The sequence below is a fragment of the Phoca vitulina genome, unplaced genomic scaffold (genome assembly GCF_004348235.1).
Source record: "Phoca vitulina isolate PV1807 unplaced genomic scaffold, GSC_HSeal_1.0 scaffold28, whole genome shotgun sequence".
Taxonomy (NCBI): domain Eukaryota; kingdom Metazoa; phylum Chordata; class Mammalia; order Carnivora; family Phocidae; genus Phoca; species Phoca vitulina.
In genome coordinates, this window is record NW_022589731.1 from 3,833,580 (window position 1) to 3,854,993 (window position 21,414).

Consider the following 21,414-nt stretch of genomic DNA (forward strand, 5'->3'; position numbering starts at 1 on the left):
TTATTTCACTTTTTTGTGTCTTTTGCAATCGGGGCAGTAAAATCAGCCTGCATTCATTCATTCCAGGATGGAAATAGCTCTGTCGTATGCTTCTTGCTCCCTATATGAGCTATTTCATCTCTTTCCCAAACCAGGGAGCTTTTCAGGCACTCCTTGCTGAGGTGGTGGGGCAAGAAATCTTGCCTGATTTACAAAGCCCTCTAAATTTGTATGCAAATTGCCTGTGCTCTTCAGATCTTGGAAAGAGACCAAAGCAGGGCAGGAGTTTTTTTTCCCAAATGTGAATACTTCAGAAACCTTTAAAGTCTGGCCCATACTGAACAGGACAGTGAAGGTTCCTTATCCTGGGTTGACAGATTCTTCAGCCGTCACCCACACTGGGCACTTGAATTAAAGGACTTTAAGATTCAGAGCAGGTCATTATCACATTTCCACTAGGGAGTTTCCAGGACCAGCATTATAAAAACCTTCTCTTGAATGGACGAAAAGAGCCATGATCTTATCCATTTGAATTGCCTCCAGTTCATTTCCACTTCAATTTATATTCATAAACTCAAGAGTGGTCACCATTGTGTGGGGGGCAAGGGAGCATGTATCAATATTTCACTCACATCTGGGTTGCCACAGGGGAAGAGGCAGAACATGAAACTGTGAGCAGTGCACATTCACTGGACAGAAGGATTGGCTCGTAATTCCAAAATGATGTATATCCCTTTTTATTCCATCAACTATCTTTGTAAATAGAGAGAGCCGATTCTTCTTTTTTCATCCAGGATCCTTGTTTTGTGGTCAGGTTCAATTGCATTTATCCAAAGTCATTGACCCAGTGTAGTGGGAAGAAGAACAAGGAAGGGTGGGGTTCAACATCAGCTCTTAAGAAGCCGAGCATCAGCTTGGGATGGTAAGATGCACTCACCTGAATCCATGCCGTTACACCACCAGGCAGCACCCAGGGGCTCTTGGCCTTCCAAGAGGCAGAGATATCTGTGAGCTGGGATGGTTGGAAAAGGCTTCAGGGAAGAGGGGCTTCGGCAGGTTTAGGGAAATCCAAGGTCAACAGAGCACAGATGTAATTCTGATTGGTATGCAGGATTCATGTCTAGACTGGGAATAATCATCCTACCTCACAGGGTTATTTTGAAAGTGTACAGAGTATGTGTTAAGTGATTAGCATAATGCTTATAACATAATAAATCTCAAAACATAGGAAAAATTATAATTATAGCAATGTAGTTGAGATCATCAGTGTTGAAACCCGACTGCCTGGGTTCAAAACTTGTCTCTTCCACTACTAGCTGTGAGACTTGGGTCTACTTATTTAATTTCTTTTTGTCCCCATTTGTAAAATGGGAAAGTAATGCTTTCTGCATTATAAAGTTGTGAGGAGATTAATTACTTGGAACTGGAAAGAAACTTTATAAGTGTTAGCTGTTACTATTATTGCTATTGTTATGATTTTGACACAGGAGAGGACTAATTTAACCAGGTGTGTGAGGGAGCCAGGGAATTTCTCAGCCTTCCCACTCCAGAGCTCCCTAGAGGTTTTACGCTATCCCCTAGCACCCATTCAACCAGCTCAGGCTGCCCCAAGCTTGGGCATGCGGGGATAACAGATCCATAATACCTGCCCATAGTGCCCAGTGGATATCTGATAAGAGTCTGATGATTGTGTGGAGGGTGCTTCAGCCCCCTGGGAGAGGTTCTGGGTCCCCAAGAGGGTGATGCTGAAGGCACAGGACAAAGCATCCAATAGGAGTCAGACCGGACCATGTGAATGAGCCCTGGCCGACTGCTATTCCCCCTTCCCTCTCCCCCCAACCCCTGCCTCCTTCAGGGTGATCTCCAAAGGACAAACATCCAGCTTGACTTCGGGGATGGAATCGCGGTGTCCTATGCTAACTTCAGCCCCATTGAGGACGGCATCAAGCACGTGTACAAGAGTGCGGGGATCTTCCAGGTGACGGCCTATGCGGAGAACAACCTGGGCTCGGACACAGCTGTCCTATTCCTGCACGTGGTTTGTAAGTAGCCTGAACCGCCTCCTTTCTTATGTGCCTTCCCGAGGCACATAACTCCCGCTGTCCACAGACTTCTGGGATGCAGAGCTGAGACTAGATCTGGTGTGACTACTACCCCAAATAATGACCCAAATTGAAAGACTGAGATGTGTGCTCATCCATGTTTCAGTTTTCTGATACTGAAGTAGATTATTTTGCAAGTTGGGATAACATTCCCAGCTGGCCCCTTCTTTTCAGTTCCACTGTGTTCTGATGAAAGTGTACCCATGCAGACACACATTCACGTCAAAGTCCCTTCCCTTTGCTTTGGAGACTCATAAGGATCTAGGAAGAAGAAACTCATCTGGCTCACGGCCACAGGTTCACTTTCAAGCTGCTATGATAAGTGAAGGCAGCCCAAATCAAAGTAAGTTTCTAATCTCCATTGGAAGAGCCAAAGAAGGATTAAAGAGACACGTTTGGATTTTTAAAAATGTAGTCCTGAACACACAAAAGAACTTAATTCTTACATACAAGGTTACTGCAAGTTCATTGCTGTTATGAACAATTGTAAAGACTCTCCAATTTTTTTTTGTTGTTGTTCTAGAACATATTTCATTACTATTGACTGTTGCTTGGTACAAAGCAAACAACAGCTGAACTTCCAAAGTACTTTGTCCGGGATACGTTTTGTGTATCCGCTATCCTGGGACTGAATTCATGTAAACTAAAACTTAAATGGTATGATTTTAGAATGTTGGGTCAAAACATATGGTTATGGGTCTGGTATGGATTTCCTATGCCTTTATCAGTGATATTCATGGGCCTAAGGGATTCTGTAGTTCTAATGTATATACCCCACGATGTTTTGGGAGTAATATGCTACTTATGGTGAAATGTATATTTAAAAGAGTCTAAGTGAATACAAAGAGTATCTCCAACTCAGTGATGACAAATTCCACTATATAAACAACCCACGTTTAAAAGGTTTCTGGAAAACCGTAAGCCACCTAGTCTCCTAGCATTTTGATCCTAATAGTAGTGTAAGGACCAACAGTGATAGGGGGTGTGCATGGGAGCACACCTGGATTATAGATCAGTTCTGTCCCTAAAGATGCCAGGCTACATGGCCATGAGATAAATTATTTCTTCTGTGGGTCTTCTGAACTCCAGCTTTAAAATGGCTTAATTCTAACTGGTACTTTGCCTCATGGGGCTCTTATAACAACAAATAGGAAATATAAAGAAAACATCCAATTATTTACTAATTTATTCAACAAATGTCTGTTGAGTTCTTAATATATATATATATGTAAGGCGTTCTGCAAGGACCTGGGGAAGCAACAATACAGATATGGCCTCGGCCTGGCAGAGTTTACATTCTGGTGGGGGAGGGCAGGGGCTGCTAGAAATGGGCCACACTCCACCAATTCTACTCATTCTGCGCCAGAAGCACCAGGTCAAAAACCCAGGCAAGTGGTGTGCAAGGTATTCATAAGCCAGGGTTTAGAGCAAAGGGACCTCTGTTTGAAATCTGATCATATCCCTTTGTTAAACATATAATATTGGTCAACTTTCATACTCTTTACAAACTTCTGATTCCTCATCTTGAATACTTATGTTTTGTTTTTTTTTTTTTTAAAGATTTTATTATTTATTTGACAGGGAGAGACACAGCGAGAGAGGGAACACAAGCAGGGGGAGTGGGAGAGGGAGAAGCAGGCTTCCCACTGAGCAAGGAGCCTGATGCGGGGCTCGATCCCAGGACCCTGGGATCATGACCTGAGCCGAAGGCAGACGCTTAACGACTGAGCCACCCAGGCGCCCCTTGAATACTTATGTTTTAGGGAAGCTATGAGAATCAGATTGGATTATGTGTATGGTTCAGGTGTCCCCAAGATCACTCCGTCATGTTTGTTGATTCACTCAAAGGACTCATAGAACTCAACATATAATCATACTCAGACTATGATTTATTACAGGGGAAATAGCAAGATCAGGAAAGGGAAAAGAGCCATGGGGCAAAGTCTGGAGGAAACCAGTTGTGACCTCCAAAGAGTCCTCCCCCGATGGTGTCACACAAGACATGTGTAATTCCTCCAGCAAGGAGTTTTAGCAACATGTGAGAAGGACTATTTACCAGAGAAACTCCTTAGAGACTCAGTACCCATGTTTTGTTTTGTTTTGTTTTATTTTTAAATTATTTTTTTATTTAAATTCAATTAGCCAAGTTATACTACATCATTAGTTTTTGATGTAATGTCCAATGATTCATCAGTTGATTACAACACCCAGTGCTCATCATATCACGTGCCCTCTTTAATGCCCATCACCCAGTTACCCCATCCCCCCACCCATCTCCCTTTCCACAACCCTCAGTTTGTTTCCCGGAGTCAGGAGTTGCATGTGGTTTGTCTCTCTCTTTGATTTCTTCCCATTCAGTTTTCCCTCCCCTCCCCTATGGTCCTCTGCACTATTCCGTATATTCTACTTATGAGTGAAACCATATGATAATTGTGTTTCTCTGGTTGACTTATTTCACTTAGCATACTACCCTCCAATTCCATCCATATTGATGTAAATGGTAGGTATTCATCCTTTCTGATGGCTGAGTAATATTCCATTGCATATATGGACCACATCTTCTTTATCCATTCATCCATTGAAGGACATCTGGGCTCCTTCCACAGTTTGGCTATTGTGGACATTGCTGCTATGAACATTGGGGTGCATGTGCCCCTTCTCACTACATCTGTATCTTTGGGGTAAATACCCAGTAGTACAATTGCTGGGTCATAGGGTACCCATGGTTTTATTGGGGACTGGTCAAGTAGGCATCCTCTGCCTAGCATATGCCAGAATTCCAGACATCCTAAGGGAAATACATATTTAGATTAAACCATATTATTGGCATAAACAGTCTAGGCATATTGAACCACTCTTATCACTTACGTGTTGACTGGAAACACTCTCAAAGCCAAGTTTCCAGATGCTAGCAAGGACCAATCTTGCACACAAGTCTTTTTAAGGATGGCAATTTCAGGTCTATGTTAACATTTCCCTGCACAGTATACAATGCCACTTACCACCCAGCTTGGCACATGATGAATGTGACCTGTTCTAGTAATTACTAAATACTACCCGCTAACTTTCTGCCTGGCACTTCCATTGCATTTAAAAATGAAGACAAAGAGAGAAATTTTACTTTCCTCTATCCCAACCCCCTGCCCCACCCATATTCCTAATTCCACCAATAGTGGACCTGCCTGAAGGGTGCAAAGACCAGTGTATCTTAGTGGCAAAAAATACAACAGCAAGGAACCGATTTATACTGTGGGTTATGTGCATGAAGGAGGAAATGTTCCTTGAAACTTTTATCACGCTCATAATTCCCTCCACATCAATCATGGCTGCATTTACCAGGCAGTTATTATAGTGGAAACTGCTCTTGGCCTCACCTTGGGCCATTAGCTAACAAAAGTAGCTGTTAGCCACCCATAATAACCAATCTCACACAGATTATTAGATTTTTATCAAAGAGAGCACTATTTGACAGGATTTTAGGAGTTTGCTGTGTTCCCTTCAGCTCTCTTCTCCCTGGTTTATGGTGTGTCCATCCCTAGGCTGAAGCCTGGAGCTTCTGGCTCAGGTTCTTTGCCCTAAAAAGCTGTTACATGTTGTTGTTCCTTGAGATTCTATTTAGCCAAACATGCTTGTCTTAAAGCTGGAATAAATGTGATTATGTTTGATGGCGTGCCAATTCATGGAAGCCATATCCCTTTGTTTGGCATAAGTTTAGGGAGAAGGAGATCTCCTTTTATTTTTTTAGGCATAGGTACCTGACAGTGTGTGGCTGGGCCGAGGCCCCTGAGTGACAGAAAGCTGAGAAGAATTTCCAGGGCCAGAAGCCGTTAGCAGTATTGTCACTTAACTGTGGAAAGGCCTGGGGTTCTGAAGAGCTGGCAGAGGAATGAGCTTCATGCATTTTGAGGGAGAGAAATAACAGGAGCATTGACTTTAAGGGTAAAGGGCCCTTTTCCCAGCAGGGGAGGAATGAGCTCGGCATCCGGGCACCGAGAAAGACTCTGAGGTGTTAGCATAAGACACAGAGTTCTCGCCTCCCTGCCAGGACATGGCTGGCCGGGCACTCCTTCCTACTGCCTCATTCTCTTCCCCACGGATCAGTAAAACACCACCAACAAAGAAAGATAAATCAGATAAAGTCCTACAAATGAGTAAATAAGGTCACAAAAAGAGCCAGTATTTTCTCATACCTTGTGTTTTTCTTTTTTATTTTCACCAACAATCAAACCATACAAAAATAATCGAGCAGACTTTCTTATTGAAAATAATTAACCCTTCAGGCAAATGTGTTTCTGAAGCAGCAAGGTTGAAATGATTTGCTAGAAGAAATTATTTGCTGGGAGAAACCTTGAGGGTCATCTGTCTATGGTCAGGTCAATCTGTAGGCAGAGAGTATTCTCAGGCGGTAGATACACAGATTCTCGAACACTTGTTGCTTGTTCTGGAAAGTACAGTGTGGATGGGGACAAGCTGGCCAGGCTGCTCCCCTCACTTAAACATCAGTCTTTGTCCCAACACCTTCTCCCCCAACATAAATTTACCTACAACACCGTGAGACTCAGACAAACTCCCACTGTTTTCGAGGGACATCTACCCAATGATACACGGAGACAGTGATGGTGGTGATGATGGTGGTAGAAATTGTGCCAACCCATAACTAATGCGATTGTACTTTTAACATCCACACATCCTATTCATATGTTCTTATTCCTATAAGGAAGGCAGGGGACGCGGAAATAGTCTGTGTAGGGTCAAGGCTCTGGAAGATGGAGGAAAAGATCACACAGCTACATTTAAACCAGACCAGAAATGAGAAGAAGCCATCTGTTGTCTTCCCTTTAAGCTGAGCTGTCCCCAAAGTGACCCATGATGTAAATAGTGAAGGCTGAGTCATCAGGAAAATGCCCCACTGTGAGAAGAACTCAGGGCCCCCAGACTAAGGAGACATTCGGACTGCAGTCTTGACCTTTAGCCACATTGGCACATCAGTTCTATCATAGTGGAAACTGGGAAACTATGCACTAGCAGAGTATAAACAGCTAATTAGAATACTTTAATTGGATTTGGTTAAGTAGGAGAGATATAAGGAAGGGAAAGGAGGAAGAAGGAAAGAAGGGAAAGAGAGAAAAAGGAAAGGAGGGGAGGAAGGAGTGGGGAGGAGAAAACCCCCCCAGAGTTGAAAAATAACATCCCCATCCCCGAGTGCGACACTGACACATTAATATTTCTCATCAGCATTTTCTTTCCTCTTCTCATTTTATTTTGGAAATGAATTTAAATTACAGTCCTCATTTATTATGGGTAGGGTTTGCTCGTGTATGTTCTCTTGCTGCTATATCAGTTGTCTGAGGGGAAAGAAGAGAAATTTGGTCACCTTTCTGCAAGCAGTTTTTTTTTATTCTTTGGGAATGTGGCCTTTGTTTCTCCTTTGATTTAGGGAGAGACACGTTTTCCTTTTGTAAAACAGCCTTGCCAGCTTCTGAATGACACCCACTGAGTATTGCAGATGACTGGCACAATGGCGGATTGTTGAAAAGGATGGAACCAATTAACCATCAAGGATAATGGAAGAGCCCTCCATGTGATGCACTGACCCCACATCACAATACAGGCTAATTGTCAGAAATGAAAGAGACTGCTCTTTCTCTTCCTATTTATTGGCTAAGTGTCTAGTCAACTAGTTTTGTCCTTGGATTGGAGGTTCATAAGCATTCATGGTTGGGCACATCAGATGTAAATGAATTTCAGATGTCACTCAAAAATTCTGAAGCCTGATTTGAGTTCCCTATTATACAAGGTGCTTTGTTTCAAGCACACACACACACAAACACACGCACACATCTCAACATTTGTGAGTTTGTGATCCTTGTTTTATTATAGTTTATGGTAATAGGGGTTAAGATTAAGAATCTGGGAGTATGATAAAGTGTGTTTATTCCAGGAACAGAAAAACTGACATTGTTTCCCGTGTTCCCCCAGGTCCCGTGGAACATGTTCATCTCCGAGTGCCATTTGTCGCCATAAGAAATAAGGAGGTCAACATCAGTGCAGTTGTGTGGCCCAGTCAGCTGGGGACCCTTACCTATTTCTGGTGGTTTGGCAATAGCACGAAGGTTTGGCCCTTTCTGATGCATGTTTGAGTAGATCTGTACTGAATTCTCCTATGCTCCAGCTGCCATGTTGACGTTGGGGGCACCGGGGATGGGAGCAAGAGGGAGTACTTAGTAAAGCTATGAATCCACATAATTGAATATCACATACGTCTCTATACCAGGTTCATTATTATAATAGGGAAAGTTCAAACAATCCTAAGGAAGAAAGAGTGCCTTGAGAAGCTCTACAAACTTGCTTCCATAATCAATATTTTTAAAACTTCATTTGCCCCATTTTTTTTTTTTTAATCCTGGGCTTTCCACTCACAACATAGATAATGTTAAAGGACTCACTTAGCATCTCTGAGATCCAGTGACTCCATCTGGAAATGTGAATTCTCTCTCTAAATGCAGGGCTGTGAAAATCAAATGGGGCAATGCACATAAAGAACCCTTCTCCAAGACCTACTAGGTGATCTATGAAGGCCAAGGTTCATTTTAGGAATGGTGGCAATGCTGACAAGTCTCTAACGAGGGAACTCAGAGGGCCAGACTCTGAACTTGGCACATCCTCCCTGCTCCCAGCTACTGGTGATGGTGACAGTTGTGTCAACAATGACCACACTTATATATATGAGGAGCTGGGAGCAGTTAGGCTGAGGGTCCCTAAATGTAAGGGCTTAGTGTTTTTCTCTATTCCTGATTTTGTCTTTACATTTTCCTTGGCCATTCTTGATGTGATTGGCATTGCTCATCTTAGAGAGACCTTTCATCTTTTAAAAAGATTTTATTTATTTATTTATTTATTTATTTATTTATTTATTTATGAGAGAGAGAGCATGCGCAGGAGGAGGAGCAGAGGGAGAGGAACAAGCAGACTTGGTGCTGAATGTGGAGCCTGACATGGGGCTGGATCCTGCGACCCTGAGATCATGACCTGAGCTGAAATCAAGAGTCAGATGATTAACCGACTGAGCCACCCAGGCACCCTGAGATCTTCCATTTTAAAAAAATAATTTAATAGAGATATCATATCAGACTTAGAAATGCTGGACATCTCAAGAAAGGGGAAATAAATTCTCAGTTCTGGTGTAGTAATTCCTTCAAAAAAAGAGAACGAACAATGATGGTTTTGTTTGTTTAGAGATGACCAAAAAGAACGTCAGCCCCTGCATGATAAGAGTGGGAGAAGATTCACCCCTGCTCTTTCTTAGGGAGGCAGCATGATATGGTGGTAAAAACATGGACCTTGGAGTCACAGTAACATTGCTGGCTGTGTGAGCCTGAGGAAGTCATTTGACCTAAAATTTAATTCACTCAACACAAACTGGAGAGAATAATGCCTATATCATTTTGACTGTTGTGAAATCTAGTGAGATGCTGTATATCTCCCCGGCATACACTAGGTACTCACTAAATGGATGCTTTTAATTTTGATATAAAAACTGGGAGTTAGGATGGGTTGACAAAAGAACTATACTTATGGACCCAAGGGACCCTTTTCTGTTTGAATTGTTGATGCTGTATATTTCCAAGTCAGTTTCTTAGTATAGGCTACAATGCTTTTGCATTTCTGAATTTATTATTCACCAGGACAAGAGATACAGAGGTTGGTTATTAAGATCCCCATTTGGTACATTAGAGAAGTAAAGCTCCCTGTGTGAGATGAGCATCCCAAGGTCAAACATCTGGTTAATTGTAGAACCCGGTCTCCTGACTCCCAGCTACCATGCTCCACCCCCAGCCCAAGGATGCTTTAGCTGCATCACTGTGTTTGTCTTCTAAAGGTTACAGACCCTAAAATCCTGCATGCATACATGGTGAATGAAAAAAGAGAAAATCATTTGGGAGGAGAAAATTAGAAACAGGATTTTAAGTTCATTTCTCTGCTGAGAACTTTTGGCTGTCCAGCCAGGGAATTTTTTTCTGTTAAGTGTTCATTTACCTGGTGAACTTTACTGAGGCTGCTGTGCACAAAGGGCAGTTATTGGCCATTGTCAACACAGTGATTTACTCAGAACCCACGAGGAGCCAGAGACACAGCATTTCTCTACAGTGCCATTTTTCCCCTTTCCGTGTTTTGTTTTGTTTTTCTTTAGTATTCTAAGACCTGAATTTTAAGACCCTTACTAGATTAGTACCCGATAAATTTTGATAAATAAACACAGAAGTAGATAAAGTGACTGCAGAGTCAAGTTTCTATTTCTCTAATGATTATCTGTGTTCACTTGAACAAATCACCTGATCTAAATCTCAGTGTTTTTTCTCTGGGTAGAGCAAGGATACTAATATCTAATCCACGAACATCACTGAATTATTATTTGAAATATCTATCTAGCTAATCTATAATATGTCATATTGAGTGAGGAAATTTTAAATTACAGAATGGCATTATAGTTTGTTTTTGTTTTGGTTTGGTTTGGTTTGGTGATGACCTGACATATTCCTTCAGTTAGGAATTCCCATCTATAAGCTTGAGCATGAAGTGCTGCACAAATACCCAGCATAGAGTAGTTTTGAAATAAGATAAATCTGGGTTGCAGTCCAGACTCAGATTCTTTTTGCAATGTGCCTTTAATCAAATCATGCAATTTCTCTGAACCTCAGTTTTGGTCATTATAATGTCAGAATAATAACATCAATAATTATTAGTAACTAATAGTAAACAAGTAGTAATTAGTAATAGTAAATATTAGTAACTTAGATGTGCTTAGAATCTAAGCACTTGAAAATATTAGTCACTATTGTGCTCATCATTTACATCAATGGCATCTACATCTCGATGGTGTATCTGACTTGGTTCCATAGGTTTCTCTCCCACCTCGAAGAATGGTTATTTGGTCCAGTTGAACAAGGTGTATTTTCAGTGCTTTTTGCCAGCACCATACCAGAAACACATCAAGATGACCTCATTGCCCAATAATTGATCCAATGAGCACCATATTTGACTAGCAAATTAATGAGTGTCTTTGAGTGTTCTGGTGAGCACTCTGATTTTGGAGCTATTTTAGTTCCCTTTGAGTAGCAAACTGATCTATAAAAGGAGCTAATTTTGAGCATTTATTCCTACTTCTGCTTTGTAGGAGGCTCTTCGTACACATTATTTAATATAATCATTAGGACATTACTGATGGAGAAATTATCCCATTTTTCAGAGAAAACACTTAGGCTAATAATCTTGGAAAGTAATGTTTTATGGGGTGTGTGTGTGTGTGTGTGCACGCGCGTGTGTGTTGTGTGTGTTGTGACTAAGAGAATTGGGCAGGTTCACCCAGATGGTTGAATTAAATCAAGTTCTCAAGAAGAATTAATTCACCCCTGCCTTTATATCTAGCCCTTCAGTTGGTGCTCTCTGGAATAGAGGAGCACATACAACATTGTCCCTACCTTCAAGAAGATTATAGTCCAAGTGAGAAGGCATGATGGACACAAATGCAGTGATGGTGAACAACTGTGATCTATAAGTAAATAGAAGAGAGCAAGCATTCCTAATCCAATAATAGTCTCATATGCCTACAGACCTATCAGGGGAGATGTGAAATTGCATCAGTAGCTCTGTGGCTCTTTTTCAAGAGCCCATATTTTGTGCTAGATGTTGTGAGGAATACAAATCAGTGCAAATTCCATCTGTTTCCTTTAAGAAATAATCTATTTGAGAATATGAAGTTATAGGTACTCTAAGATATGGTGGTAGGACTGTAATGTTACTGGCCCAGTCAAGCAGCCTAGATGGTGATGGATGCACACCTTGCTGATCATGGAATGACTCATGGATGAAGTTGGTCTTACCCTGGCATTGAAAAAACAGTAGAACTGAGGCAAAGGAAGGGAAAGAGATTTGTATGGAAAGGTAAGGCATGGTTGTGTTTTGTATAGACAGATTCAGACAAAACAGAGGATTCATTTGGGCAGAAATTTAGAGAAAAAACTGAAAGGTAGGGGGGATACATAACAGGTGGCTTTGAGTGGCATAAATGATGATTTTTGTTTGAAGTTCATATTTATTATAGGATGACAGAAGATAGAACCAGATTCATGGACAGTGATACTTTAAACTTTTGATGAGCTTTTGGATATATGTCTGAGTGTGTGTGTGTGTGTGTGTGTGTGTGTGTGTGTGTGTGTGTGAAGGTTTGAGGGGATTTTTTCCCCTAACTATGAATTTTCACATTAATCCCAAAGCCATAATCCATCTGTAGATACCCTTTTGCTTTGTTTCATTCTGGTCTTTGTATATATATTTCAGGTTGTTTTACGTAGTTCTAATCATAGTATATCCACCATTATGTATCTTGCCTTTTCCACTTTTTTTACATGTAACTGTATAATCTGCTGAAGGCTTTAAGTAAGGCAAGCATAGTGATAGCATAGTCTGTCCAATTTGGGAATGGCAGCTTTTAGCAAGGGATACATTTAGATTGTGGAGGTTTTATAATGTTCAGTATTAACTTGACTTACAGCGTCTGGGAACTGGTGTAGGCTGCATTCAGAGATTTCCCTGAAGCTCCTTGTTCCATTAGTCAAGTGGAAATCCCATAACTAAATAGTCACCCAGAGCTTTGTCAGTATCTTTCTGGGCTCAGTGGATAATATGTGACCTGTTGCACATAAGGGATTCTCTGTGGGCAGGAATGTAACCCACAACCTAGGCAGGGAATAAGGTATTATTCCAAGGAGTCTCACCGTGGGCTGGCCCTGCAGCTTGGACAAAGTACAGAGACAGAGAAGTCAATCAGCTGCCTGTTGGATTTGTAGAGCTCTGAAAGGCCAATTTGCTTGAATTAACAGAGGTCTGGCTTAATAAATGTGTCTGCTTGCCTAATAGATTTAGTAAATGAACCTTAAAATACTTGATTTAATTTAGCATTACGCACTAGGTATTGGTGGCCAACAAAGAATTCAGGAATACTGTTGAGTGTTCCAGCTTTGCAAGGAAGGTGAAATCAGCCATGATGCCATATCAGTTGATGAACAACAAAGGCAATTTGGAAAACAAAATTAGCTCCTGTCTCTTCCCTAGCATGGAAGCCTGTGGTCTGCCACCTGCGGACCAAGTGTTCCCATTCAGCACTATTTACTGTGACTCAGAGCCCTGACTGGCTGATAGGATGGCACACTCCCTCCCACCACAGATGGCATCCCCTTTGTCCTGCAGCCCTGCACCCTTGTTTGGCTCCTGGATCTCCTAGGGAAGCAGCCAGATGGAGGGAAGAGCAAATCTGCAGGGACAAGAAGAATTCCACTCCTCTCAAAAGAGATGCCTTTAGGGACGCCTGGGTGGCTCAGTTGGTTAAGTGTCCAACTCTTGATTTCAGCCCAGGTCAGGATCTCGGGGTTGTGAGATGGAGCCTCGCATTGGGCTCCATGCTCAGTGGGGAGTCTGCTTGAGATTCTCTCTCCCTCTCCCTCAGCCCCTCCCTACCCTGTTCTCTCTCTCTTTCTCAAATAAATAAATAAATCTTAAAAAAAAAAAAAAAGTGATTCCTTTGCCTGGCAGAGTACCAATACCCAAGTCTAAGGCTACAAGAGTGTGCAAAGAAAGGAGGGGGGGCACATGGACCACTAAGAGCTGAAGAAGATGACATGGAAGTAGTGAAGGTTTCATGAAGAGACAACTGTTAAGGGAGAAAACTGCCTGCTGGTGAGAGGTGGGAAGATGACAGCTGAGGGCAGGGAACTAAAATGGAGGACAATGGAATATAGCCATGGTCAGAGAGAGTCACTCATAGAATCAGGAAAAATAAAATCACATTGATTATTTCTTTCATGTTTTCTGTCCCAACATTTTATTATGGAAAATTTCAAACATACACTAAAGTTGAAATAATTCTACAGTGAATATCTATATACCCACCATCTGTAGTCTACCATTAACATTTACTATTTTTGTTTTATCACATGTCTGGTTATCTGTCTGTTCTGTCCACCCATCAGTTAATCTTAATTTTTTCACCCATTTCAAATTTTAGACACCAATATACTTTGTGCTAAATGCTTCAGCTTGCAAATTATTAACTAGGATTCAGTATTTGCTTACACTTTTTTCCCCATGGTGGTATCAATGATGAAATGCACAAATGCAAAGTGTGCACTTTCTGAGTTTTGACAAAGGCATTCACATGTAACCTAAACTCCTGTCTCTCTCTCTCTGTCTCTCTCTCTCCCTCTCTCTCTCTCTCTATATATATATACATATATACATCAAAATATATATTACCATCACTCCAGAAAGTTCTCTCATTCCCTTTCTCAATCAGTACTTACCCCCAACCCCCAAAATCAGCCACTCCTTTTTTTCTATCATAGATTAGATTTGCCTGTTCTAGAACTTCATATATATGATTATACCATATGAATTATTTTATGTAAGGCTTCTTTTGCTTCTTACAGTTTTGGGATTTATCCATACTATTGTATGTATCTTTTTTTTTTTTTTTCTTTTGTGTTTATTGTATGGATATACTATGGCTTGTTTATTCATTTTCCTATTGATGAATTCCTGGGCTATTTTCAGTTTGGGGCTGTTACAAATAAGCTTCCATGAACATTTTTGTTGGTTTGTGGACATATGTTTTCTTTTCTCTTGACTAAATTCTCAAGACTGCAACTGCTAAGTCATAAAATATAAAATGGTACATCTACTTTGGAAAAATTATTGCAATTTCTTGTAAAACTAAACTTTTTCCTAAGTGGCGGTATCATTTTATATCCCACCAAAAAATATATGAGAGTTCCAGTTGCTCTGCATCCTTAATCATCTTTTATATTACCATTTTTAAAGAAAATTTAGCTATTCTGTTGGGTATAACTGGTATCTCATTTTCATTCCAAAGAATATGACTAGGTAATGAAGCAACTGAAGGTCTCCTAATAGATAAGATTGAATGGGTTGACCAGTAGGGACTAGAAAGTTTGCCTTAAGCCATTCATCAATCCTGTATATTCCGATTGCTGAGTAAGTGCTCACAGCTCTTTCAACACAAACCCTTCATGTAACAGATAAAGAACTAAGGCTAAAAATCGGGTCTACTTTGCCCAAGGTAATTTATTACAATAGCAACTGAATAAAGCCAGCATTTCAAGTCTTTGTTCTTATTACACTAGAAATGGCAACTCTGTGGCACATTATTCCATTGCTATGGCCAACATTGGTATGCTGAACCCAACTTGACTTCAGCTTCCTTCTCAACACAGGACACTGAACAGCCACTATCAACCCATGGGAGTTGATGTACATCACAGAACCTATTTGCAACTCATTCGTTGTTGAATTCAGAAGGCCACACCCTTGTGTGTACTGTCACTGAGCCTTAAGAATACTTGAACTCTGGGTTCTGCCCTTAGTTAAAAGGAAGACTGTTTTCTCTTTCTTTTTTTTTTTCTTCAAATTTTTATTTAAATTCTAGTTAGTTAACATATAGTGTAATATTGGTTTCAGGAGTAGAACTTACTGATTCATCCCTTACCTGTAACACCCAGTGCTCAACACAAGTGCCCTCCTTTCTATACTCACTGCTTTCTTTCATGTAGCGGAGAAGAAAGTATGTCACATGCTTAGGGCAATATCTCTCATCTTGCCCAACTCCAGCTTACCAGCCTGGTCATAAAATAAGGGAGCTACAGAATTTTATTTTATTTTATTTTATTTTTTAAAGTTTTTATTTAAATTCCAGTTAGTTAGGGACGCCTGGGTGGCTCAGTGGGTTAAGCGTCTGCCTTCGGCTCAGGTCATGATCTCGGGGTCCTGGGATTGAGCCCCACATCTGGCTTCCTGCTCAGCGGGGACCCTGCTTCTCCCTCTCCCTCTGCCCCTCCCCTCCGCTCATGTTCTCTCTCTCTCAAATAAGTAAATAAATAAATCTAAATAAATAAATAAATAAATTCCAGTCAGTTAACATACCGTGTAATATTAGTGTCAGGTGTACAATACAGTGATTCAACACTTCCATACGTCACCCGGTGCTCATCACTGCAAGTGCCCTCCTTCATCCCCATCATCTCTTTCACCCAACCCTCCCGCCACCCCCCCTCCCTTCTGGTCACCATCAGTTGGTTCTCTGCAGGTAAGAGTCTGTGTCTTGGTTTGCCTCTCTCTCTCCTCTCTCTCTTTTTCCTCTCTTTGCTCATTTGCTTTGTTTCTTAAATTCCACATATGAATGAAATCACATGGTATTTGTCTTTCTCTGACTGACTTATTTCAGTGGTACAATGGTAGCCTAACTCTGGCATTTTAAAGCAGAAGAAATCAAATTAGGTTTCAGAGGCCCAGTTGGAAAGTCTGAGCTAGAAAGCAATTCTAGTCTTGCAGCAGGGACGCTGTCTGAAAGCCACGCCTTTGAGCCTCTGCAGGGCTCTGGCACACACGTCTAGGCCATGTTCAGTCAGGAGTGCCTGAGTGCTGGCCCATACCCACCCCTTCAAGAGCTGCTCTGTGCCTCCCCAAATGGTTACCTTCTTGGTCTCCATCCCATGGCTGTCCTGACACACAAAGAGGAGAGGGAGTCTGCTCATCTGTGCTTGTAACATCTCTTTAAGAGCTGCCTTAGAGCAGCTTCCTACTGTTATGTCATACCTTGCAAACAACAGGAACTTGGAAGGGCACAGGCCTTAAGATGACCCCTGAATAATGACTCTTCAACCTCAGGATCTGCATTCTTCTATCCTAGAAGCACCTGCTTTTATCAAGGTCCTAATCCTCAGGAAAGTAATATATTCTGTTTCTCTCTATCCTTGGGAAACCTGTATATGTTGTGATCAGGAAAATAAAGCAGAAAAAGAAAAAAAGAATTAAAACAGTCACAGATATGTATGTTTATTATTTTCCAACCTATTTAAAATGTTAGAAGTGCTTTGCAATGGAAAACACAGATATAATAAAGCAAAATGCCAGTTATTGGACCATGCATCCAACTAACATATATATTCTACTATATGAAAGTAATGTGCCAGGATGGATGAGACAGAAGTAAATAAAATGTGACCACCTTTCTGAAAGGTCTTGTAGTCCAGTGGAATACAGGAGGAAATGTAAGTGACACAGAATATTGGAGGAGAAGAAAAATAAATGATCTATTCCCAGAGCCAGCTGGAATAGGTTACAAATGTTGCTTCTACTTTGCCCCAGGAGAAGGAACAGAGTGACTTGCAAAATCCAGAGTGTCCAGTCTTATCTTCATCTTTTGGGATTACATTTTACAGTGTATTTCAAGGATATTAATACTCTTCCTGGATACTGGATATAATCACAGTTTTTGAAAGCTATGAAAAGCCATTTTCTTTTTTCTTGTTTCAAGTTAGGATCCCTTGGGCACACAAATACCATGCAGATTTGTGACAGTCTGAGATTTGTAAGAAAGGAAGCAAATCTGATATCCCACAGAGGACTAAACGAGTATTTCTCCTTCTGTCTTTTAGCCCCTCATCACCTTGGACAGCAGCATTTCCTTCACGTTCCTGGCCGAAGGCACCAACACCATCACTGTCCAGGTGGCTGCTGGGAATGCCCTTATCCAGGACACAAAAGACATTGCTGTGCACGGTAAGCTCTGAAAGTTGTTCTGTGATGCTCCCTCCTGCCCAACCAATCCCCTTTGCCTACCCTCATGGCAACCCCTGACTGCTTTGGCAATTCCCCAGGCTAGGGGAAAATTATGTAGGTCAACCAGAATTTTCCAAACATACTGTCTACCTTGTTCCTGAATAGACACTGAGGCTGTAAGAGAAACTGGCACACATGGGCATAGACAAGCATCTGTTATTCCCTAAGATGTATCTGTATCACATCCTGATGGGGTCTCATTAGACAAACACATATCATAAGTTGAAGTTTGCTAAACTAGAAAGACTATCATAGAAGCATCTAGATCCAACGTCCTGCTGAGGTATCTACAATATGTATGCAGCACCGACCCTCTGTGACCATGGGGACCAGTGATTTCAAAAGAGGAGCCATGGTTCCCTGACCTTGCAGAACTAAAGGCTGAGTTACTGAGATGAAGTACATATTCCGATTGTTGGAAAATTCTAATATCCTTGGCTGCAAAGGCTCAAGAGTAAGGCTAAGAATATGAGGGCAGAACTAGAAAGAAGAGTGGATAAGGCCACTATCCTGTTCTCAATCCAGAAAAACATTCCTAATTATTAAATTTATTTTAAATCAAGTTTTGCTCCCAGCACCATCCCACACAACCTCCCCCAGGCCCCTAAAGACTGCCACTATACCTGGGGCTTTCTAAAAAAGTTGTACTAAGGTATGTGATCCTCTGACTCAGAACATATTTCTTCAGCCTCACGTCAGGTGAGCACCTTTTCCTACATTTCTGCAATTTTGATACTCTGGCTCTCTCATCAGGTACCTGGAGGACTTTTTTCAAGCAAACATTTTTACTGAAGTGTAAATTTAATGCAGAAGAGTGCACACATCACAAGTGTTTAGTTTCATGACTTACCACAAAGTAAACAGATGTGTGTACCCACCAACCGGGTCAAGAAACTGAACATTAGCCACACCCTATGCACAGGATTTCGATCTAATCCTCTGAGATAGTTTCTAGGATGAAGGTCAGAGGAACCAAGGGGAGGACAAGTGGCAAGGCCTCCTTCCCACCAAGCCCAGCTTGTCAAAGCTTTATCATTGGCTCTGCATGATACTATCACCAGTAGCAAATACCTCCTTCTTCTGGGGTTTCATACTTATCTTTCATTTCAAGTAATATTCTTTTGCCAGAAGAAGGGCTTAAGATGCTAGGAACTCCTACATGGTAGGAGCATAAATCCCCTTCCAGTCACCAAATCCCACCTTCTTTCAGAAGCCAAGAAACACGCCAATAGGAAGGGATTTTAGCTGAGGCCACATGGAAGAGTGGACCCTTTCCCTAAAGCACAGTGATTATGGCATCTGCTAGTCCGCCACCCCTCTCTCAGCCCTACTCACACACCCTCTGTCCTTGCAGAATATTTCCAGTCCCAACTCTTGTCATTCTCTCCAAACCTGGATTACCACAACCCTGACATTCCTGAGTGGAGGCAAGATATTGGCAGTGTCATCAAGAGAGCTTTGGTTAAAGTAAGTCGGCTTTATCTTTGCTTACATGTTATTAGGTAAAGGAAAGAACCAAATGGTCTATCCAGAATAAATTTTCATGGGTTAAAAGCACCATCCTACAGTTATATAAGGATTATCTCTCTGTCAAAAGAGAGATAAGAATGAGGAGGGTGAAGAAAGGATGGAGGGAAGGGGGGTGGGGGGAGAGACAGAGAGACAGACAGGAACCAGTGTTTAGGGATGAGAATTAGCCCTATCTTTATACTGAATTTTTCTAAGACAAGAGCTGGACCCCTTTAATGAACTAATGGAGGGAGCACTCATTGAGTCTATACAAATCTCATTCACTAGGCTTGTTCTTTGCCCACCAAGGGGGTTTCTTAACCAGGTATTCAGACTCACAAGACCACCATTGACTATACATGACAATCCGAACGCTACAGGCCAGAAAACAGAATATGCCTTCAGGGTAGTAGAGTTCTAGGGTTAATCCATGGTCAGATTGGCCTTAGAAAGCTTTGAAAGGGTTTTGTTAACCCTTTGCTCAGAACAAGGCACTAGAACATAATGACAAATGCAGCATGGGTTTTCAAATGTAGAGGTGAGTCTAACATGAGACTAGTTCTATGGCAGAGGCATGGCCAGCATGGAGCATGGAGAAAAGTATGATTCACTCTATCCAGGGAATGCAGGCTTAGCACGTTATTTGTGATTCATTAAATACTTGTGAGCTATTACGATAGTCTTTGCAGGGAATACTTGAGCTCAGTTTTAAAGGATACATAACAGTTAACAGAAGGAGGATGGTGTCTTTCAGGTAGAACGAACAGTGTGTGCAAAGCCACGGACTACTGAAAGAGCACAACATATTGGGGAAATGGCAGAGTCTAGTGTAGCCATTCTACAAGTTGTAAGGCCGGTGCAGCTGGACTTGAGCTAGGATGGTCAGCTCATGAAGCATCAGAGAAGCTTGCAGAAGTCCAACAGACACCCAGTAAGCACGGGGAATTGGAAAAATGCTTTCTTAATTTAAGGAAAAAATGCTGACAATAGATTTATATTCAGACACCCATTCTGGTAACAGTATAGAGGATGGGCTGCTGAGGTGGGAAGTGAATAGAGTGGGGGAGAAATTTCACAAAAAGTGACCAGTTGAAAGATTACTGCAGTTCTCCAGACCAGAGGTAACAAGATCTCGAAGAGGAAAGAGTCAAAGGTTACTTGGGAAGTTGAATGGTAGAATTGGTGACTACTAGTATGTATGTAGTGGGAATGAGAAGAAGAGAAGCTTTCTGATTCCAGAGCAGGGAGGAGATGGCCTCACCCTTTGTTGGACCATGTCAGAGAAACATGCTTGAGGAGCAGTGATGGTGTGATTATTATTTATTTATTTATTTATTTATTTATTTATTTATTTATTTATCTGTCTGTCTATTTATTTGAGAGAGAGGGATTGAGAGCAAGCGAATGGCGGGGAGGGGCAGAGGGAGAGGGACAAGCAGACTCCCCGCTGAGCATGGAGCCTGATGCAGGGCTCAATCTCATGACCCTGAGATCATGACCTGAGCTGAAATCCAGAGTTGGACATTTAACTGACTGAGCTACCCAGGCGCCCCAGTGATGTGATTTTTTTTATGTGAGTTTGGAGCACATGAAGAACAGTTGGGAAGAAAACCAGGGGAATTGAAAATATGGATCTGAAGGTCAAGTGGATGTTCCCTGAACGAAGGCAGAGATGTGGGACCTGAGACTGTGGAGGTGATTAGACCACCCCCAGGGGGTGCGGGGCAGGGCAGACATGAACACTGATGCTCCCTAAGGCAGAGGAGGATGATCCAGGGAAGGACCTGGAAAAGGAGCTGACAGAAAAGAAAAAGAAGAAGAAGAAGGAAAAGAGAGTAATTCAAGAGAGCATTCCTGTGGGGGGTTGTCTACCAGATGATCTTCATCTTAAATCTTTTTACAAAAAGATTATTCATAGAAAGGGATGGAAATGTGACGGCTCTTAATATGCCCTGTGACTGTGAAACATCCAGAATTGTGTATATTTTGCATGATTGTGTTTATTAAAAACATACTAGCTTTTTAATAAATGACTTGGTAATTATAATAATAATTCTAATAAATAATAACAATCAGCCATGTTGGTTGATGCCTGGACCTTAAATCTCATGAGGACCTGTCTCTCAAGTGTCCC

The 21,414-nt window shown here is 41.5% G+C and overlaps 1 protein-coding gene across 3 annotated transcripts in view; it reads left to right on the plus strand.

The window, feature by feature from the left end:
• Positions 1 to 21,414, plus strand: part of SORCS3 (sortilin related VPS10 domain containing receptor 3) — a 569,814-nt gene that overhangs the window by 535,027 nt on the left and 13,373 nt on the right. For all 3 annotated transcript variants that reach the window (XM_032423232.1, XM_032423230.1, XM_032423233.1), the window contains exons 19-22: positions 1,835 to 2,021; positions 8,061 to 8,194; positions 17,588 to 17,711; positions 19,126 to 19,238. In XM_032423232.1, the coding sequence (XP_032279123.1) occupies positions 1,835 to 2,021; positions 8,061 to 8,194; positions 17,588 to 17,711; positions 19,126 to 19,238 (558 nt within the window). The remainder of the gene's footprint in view (positions 1 to 1,834; positions 2,022 to 8,060; positions 8,195 to 17,587; positions 17,712 to 19,125; positions 19,239 to 21,414) is intronic.